At 40.6% G+C, this 6,324-nt stretch overlaps 2 protein-coding genes across 2 annotated transcripts in view; one reads left to right on the top strand and one right to left on the bottom strand.

The window, feature by feature from the left end:
- LOC108229694 (olfactory receptor 11A1-like) overlaps window positions 1–2,953 on the top strand; it is a 3,310-nt gene extending 357 nt beyond the window's left edge. Inside the window, exon 2 of the mRNA XM_037974393.1 lies at window positions 2,203–2,953. Coding sequence (XP_037830321.1) covers window positions 2,203–2,953 — 751 coding nt within the window. The remainder of the gene's footprint in view (window positions 1–2,202) is intronic.
- A 2,688-nt stretch (window positions 2,954–5,641) lies between these two features.
- The window catches only part of LOC108229695 (olfactory receptor 11A1-like), a 986-nt gene continuing 303 nt past the window's right edge, over window positions 5,642–6,324 (bottom strand). Inside the window, exon 2 of the mRNA XM_037974391.1 lies at window positions 5,642–6,324. This exon is cut by the window's right edge and continues 50 nt beyond it. Coding sequence (XP_037830319.1) covers window positions 5,642–6,324 — 683 coding nt within the window.

Genomic DNA, 6,324 nt, shown 5'->3' with positions numbered 1-6,324 from the left:
AGAGCTGACGGTTCAAACCGCCGGTCCACAGAGCTGACGGTTCAAACCGCCGGTCCACAGAGCTGACGGTTCAAACCGCCGGGCCACAGAGCTGACGGTTCAAACCGCTGGTCCACAGATGGACCGATGGACAGATGGTTTACGACTCTGAGAAGCCATGTTGAACTCCTCAGAAACAACAACTTAATCATACAAACAAAACTACAAATTAACCATGAAACATAAAAGATAAATGAAATATAATCAAGAAAAGATCAAATGTTTCATGCTGATCACCACATCAGACAGGGTCGAGGCACATCAGAAGACACCAGGACTCTGGCATCTGAGTGACGGGGGTAGAAAGGCCTTATTCTAGGAGGTGACCAAAAACCCAATGGCCCTCTGACAGAGCTCCAGGAGCTGTGCCTCAATAAAAATCCTGCACCGTTAACTATGGGACACTATGAAGACAGGTGTGTGCTGTCCACACCTGTACAGCTGTAAGCCAAAAACAAGAGAGACATCAATTCACTGATCCACCTCACGGGATATACAGAAAGGACACTGGTGTGTCTCTACGATTGGATAAATATGGTCAAACTGTCTATGAGAGAGGCAAGGTGATCACAGCTGAAGGGGTTGAACTACCTGAAGGCAACACTGCAGATGTCCAGGACAGACACAAGTTCCTTGGTATCCTGCAGACAAATGGCAACCAGGATGAAGCTGCAAGGAAGTCAGCACCAACCAAGTACCTGCAGAGAGTCAGGCAGGTCCTGAGGAGCCGGCTGAATGGGACGAACAAAGCCCAGTCCATCATCAGATACCCTGCTGGTAGAAGAACCTGACCACTGAAAGCTCCTCACAAAGCAGGGAGGGTTTCACCCTGAGACTGAACACTAAGGAGGGGGAGGATCAGAGCCACTATTGGTTCTTATTTAGACCTCTGTTTAAAGGGACCATGTGGTGATGTTTGAAATGTTCCAATAGGTATCAATAATTCATACCTTATCTGCCATCAGTCATATATTTATACAGATGTAATGCATTGATGTCTATTGCATACTTCTGACCAGTTTGTAATTGGTCAGAAGCTTACATAACTCCTACGACACTTACAGGAAACCAGCCAGAACAAATGGCCAAGTCTGGTTTCAGGAAACGTCTTGTTATCACAACCCCTGTTCTGTGAAGTTCTGGCAAAAACAACCGGACACTCTTTTGACATTTGAACAGAGCTCCTTTTCCATATTTGGTGAACCCTGCAACATTTCTGCACTTTCCTCCACACGTGACGCTGTCAGCTCAGTTTGTTTCACTTTTCTCAACCAAACAGCATCTGTGTTGGACGTGTCTGAAGTTCATTAAGCTCCATGTGGACTGAAACCATCAGCATCCTCAGGAGGAAAACTTTCACACAGAAACACGAAACGACCTGAACTCTGTTGGTGCACTGCAGATCTTTACCGACCCATGAGCTTCGTGTCCTGATGAACCTCGAGCGGTCCGAAGCTCAAACGGTGGGTTCGAAGGCATCACATGTTTGTTTGTGAAACATGACAAAGTCCTGGAGAGACCAATGATTACGAGGCTTGTTTCTGTGGGCGTCTCTGTCTGCACCTTTAAGAGAAGCAGAAGCTGATTTCAGCTCTCTTATAACCCATCTTACTCCCAACCATAGGTGTGAGGGGTTTCCATATTTAGGTTCATGGAAATTATTATTCTTTGAGGTAAAAACACACCATGATAATCCTGATGGTTACTTTAATGCTTGACCTTTGCAGATTTTCTGAAAATGTAACATTTCTCTGTGATTAGTTCATCAATGAAGGTCTTTAAGGTTGCTTTACAAACTAAAATAAGGATGAAAATAAACTCTTCACAGGTTTTATATTTCACTCTAAGTGCCTACTTAGAAGGCAGCGTGTTCACACGTTTATTTTTTGTGACGTTTTTGATGATATATACAGTAATCATTGGTTGTAATGTTGTTCTGATTGTGGTTATCTGTGTGAACAGGAGTTTACATGAACCTATGTACCTGTTTCTGTGCAGCCTGTTTGTAAATGAACTGTATGGGAGTACAGGCTTGTTTCCCTTCCTGCTGATCCAGATTCTGTCAGATGTTCACACTGTNATCATTGGTTGTAATGTTGTTCTGATTGTGGTTATCTGTGTGAACAGGAGTTTACATGAACCTATGTACCTGTTTCTGTGCAGCCTGTTTGTAAATGAACTGTATGGGAGTACAGGCTTGTTTCCCTTCCTGCTGATCCAGATTCTGTCAGACGTTCACACTGTTTCTGCTCCGCTCTGTTTCCTGCAGGTTTTCTGTATCCACAGTTATGTAACAGTAGAGTTTTTTAACCTGGCCGTCATGTCGTATGACAGATATGTTGCCATCTGTCATCCTCTGCGGTACAACGTTCTGATGTCCAGGAGGAAACTCTCCGGTCTGATCGCAGCATCCTGGTTACCTCCGGTTCTTCTGGTGGTAATAATGATATCTCTGAGTTTCTCCCTGCAGCTGTGTGGAAACATCATCAACAAGGTTTACTGTGACAACTACTCTGTGGTGAAGCTGGCCTGCTCTGATACTACAGTCAACAACATCTACGGCCTCATCAGCACTGCTTTCAGTGTCTTTGTTCCAGTTGGTTTTATCCTCTACACCTACATGAGGATCCTTAAAGTTTGTTTCTCTGGCTCCAAACAGACCCGACAGAAAGCCGTCAGCACCTGCACCCCTCACCTCGCCTCTCTGCTCAACTTCTCCTTCGGGGTTTCTTTTGAAATAATACGAAGCAGGTTTAACATGAACAACATTTCCAGAGGGTTACAGATATTTTTACCTCTGTATTATCTCACTTCCCAGCCTCTCTTCAACCCTTTTCTGTACGGACTGAATCTGTCTAAAATACGTGACACGTGTAAGAAACTGATCCTCCGACCTCTGAGGAAATTAAACTGATCAAGCAGCTTTCTTCAACTGAAGTTAAAATATTAAAGAAAATATTTACCTTTGATGTCAGAAGTGTTGAATAAATTTGTCCAAAGACTTTGCTGTAAAAACATTTGTTTACCTTTCTGACAATAAAAAGAGAACTGAAAATCTAAAAGATGTTGTTTTATGTCACCAAGCAAATACTTTTATCAAATATAACTTACGAATAATAAACATGACTTGTATTTAACTCTAAATGTTATTTAAATGACAGAAGATGTCGAGACTTTACCTAAAATAAATCCATGATTGAAAAGTAGCTTTAAAACAGTAAATATCAAATAAAATCAATAATTTTTCTTATTCATCATGTTGATTAGGCTTCAGCTCCTCCCCCTCCCCCCCATTTACCTGGTAAATGTTTTTATTGATGGATTTTAATTTATTTCACACGTTTTGATACTTTGGCCAAAGTCAAGTAAATTTAAAAATAAGGTGCTTAAAATTATGACCTCTTCTCTGAAGTATTTTTAGTTTGTTCAACAGTTTGTTCTCAGAGGGCTTTTATTCTGAAAAAGACAAACCTGAGCAGGTAAACAGATGGAAAAGTGAGAAATATTTAATAAATAAAATGAGACGCAGCGTCTCAGAAAGGTCACCTGTTTAAGGAAAATACTAAATAAATAAATAAAAGGTGTTGCTTTCCTTAAAGGTTACCTGATGCCTCGCACGTAAACCAGGGAGTGAAGGTCAGGACACTCTGAGGATGTTTACAGGTGTGGCTCTTACAGGTGAAGTGAAGTGAAGTGAGATTTATTTACATAGCACTTTAAAACAAGGCGATCCAAAGTGCTTTACAACAGAAACAAAAACAGAATGAAACACAATGAAACACAAAAAAGAAAAGAAAAATACAACATTTATGAATTCTAAATGAAACATAGGATAATCTGAACAGAATCACTAAAACAGACATATATAAGCATGAGCTGAGATAGTCAAATAATCTAAATCAGATAAACTAAACATATCTAAACATGAAATACAATGAAACACACAAAAAAAGGAGAACACATCAATCATGTATATTCTAAAGGAATCATGTCTAATCTAAATGGAATATAGGATAATCTAAAAACCAGACATGAGCAAAATAGTAGCTAAACTAAACAGATCTAAACATGACTAAATGTACAGAACTAAACTAAGTGTACAGGAAGAGAAAGCTAAACTAAACAGTACCGAATTAAAACTAAAAACTAAGCTAAGCTAAAAATGGCCGATGTAAGAATGACTAACTAAGATTGAGAAGGGGGGGGGGTGCAGTGAGAGAAAGAGGGAGGGACAAAGAGGAAGCATGTATGAGTATGAGAATGTGTGTGTGTGTGTGTGTGTGTGTGTGTGTGTGGACTTGTATTTGATACATTGTGGGGACCAACTGCTCCTCATGAGGACCAAAGCCTGGTCCCCACAAGGAGAAATTATGTTTTTGGGTTAGGGGTTTGGTTTAGGACTAAGGTTTGGTTTAGGGTTAGCTGTGTACTGGTAATGGTTGGGGTCAGGGTGGGGGTCAGGGTTAGGGTGGGGGTCAGGGTTAGGGTGAGGGTCAGGGTTAGGCTGTAGTTAGGCTGTAGAAATGAATGGAAGTCAATGGAAAGTTAGAGAGACAGACATGAGGGTGTGTGTGGATGTGTAACTGAGGCACAGATTGGGTTGGAAAGCTGCTCCAGAAGTACAGAACGTACCGTAGTCCTGGTGACACACCTTGTAGTTAATGTGACCCGTGTCTCACAGTGAGCTGCCAGTGGACAGCTGATGTTTCTCTAACATATTCAGATGTCTGAACATGAATGTTCTTGGATTTATCCATTGAGCTTAAATACTTAACAGATGCCATATAAGAAAACTGAAGCATAAAATAATCTGTTTGACAGCCTTCAGCTTCACTGAACGGCTCATCAGCGTCGTGTTTATCAGGTGAAAGAGACGTGAAGCTGCTTTAATAATCAACACATTATTAAAGCTCACAGTGACCACAGCAGGTCCAGTGGGCACTAAAACAATCAGAACAATCTAAAACAAGAAACTCACCACGCAGCGTTACAGTGACCCATTCGGATCAATCAAGTCCCAACTAAACGGACCTTTTTATTACGAACGGTTCTGATAAACAGTTCATTCAACTTTCAGACAGAAACCCAAACAGAATCTTCAGAATATTTCTAAGGACAGTTGTTTCAATGTTTTTAATCAGGAAGCAGCTGAGCTCATTTATATATTTAACCTCAGAACGTCCAAATAACTAATAATAAAAATGTCCGCTGAGGCCATTCACACCTGTATTTAGCACGGATCCAATCGAGCCTAAATGATCTGAAATGTTCTGATAACGACAGTGAGAGACGTTATTCCTCCAGCTTCAGGTTATCTGCTTTGTTCCTTTTTAAAAACTAAACATTAAAGAATATTCTGTTTGTTTCCTTCAGGATAAGACAAATAATAACATCAATATATGACTTAAATTAGTGACTCAACAATAACTTCAGGAAATATTGTCTACATCAGGAATAAATTATTTATTAATATTACAACAGTTTGATCAAACAACATTCATCATTAAGAAACAAATCTGAAATATGAAAAAAAACAAATACAATTCAAACACAAAAGTCATTTTAAAAAGAGTTAAACCGATCTGAGCTCTGACGGATCATTTTATCTCCATCTGATCAGAAACAGACTTCTCCACATGCTGCGTATCTTAGACAGCTTCAGGCCGTACATTAAAGGGTTAAAGAGCGGCTGACATGTCAGGAAGTACAACGATAAAAAGATTCTTAAAACATTTGGACCATTATTCGTACCAAACCTGCTCTGTAAAACATCAAAACAAACCCCGAAGGAGAAGTTGAGCAGAGAGGCGAGGTGAGGGGTGCAGGTGCTGACGGCTTTCTGTCGGGTCTGTTTGGAGCCAGAGAAACAAACTTTAAGGATCCTCATGTAGGTGTAGAGGATAAAACCAACTGGAACACAGATACTCATAGCAGTGATGATGAGGCCGTAGATGTTGTTGACTGTAGTATCAGAGCAGGCCAGTTTAACAATAGAGTAGTTGTCACAGTAAACCTTGTTGATGATGTTTCCACACAGCTGCAGGGACAAACTCAGACAAATTGTGACGACAACTAGAAGGACAGAAACTAACCAAGCTGCAGCAACTAGAGAGGCAACTTTCTTCACCGTGATCACTGAGTGATACTGCAGAGGATAACAGATGGCAACATATCTGTCGTAAGATATGACGGCTAAGTTATAAAACTCTGCAGCTACATATGAATAAAGACAGAAGATCTGCAGGAAGCAGAACGGAGCAGAAACAGTGTGAACGTCTGACAGAA

Source organism: Kryptolebias marmoratus, unplaced genomic scaffold (genome assembly GCF_001649575.2).
Source record: "Kryptolebias marmoratus isolate JLee-2015 unplaced genomic scaffold, ASM164957v2 Scaffold35, whole genome shotgun sequence".
Taxonomy (NCBI): domain Eukaryota; kingdom Metazoa; phylum Chordata; class Actinopteri; order Cyprinodontiformes; family Rivulidae; genus Kryptolebias; species Kryptolebias marmoratus.
This window is presented reverse-complemented; position numbering and strand designations above follow the sequence as displayed.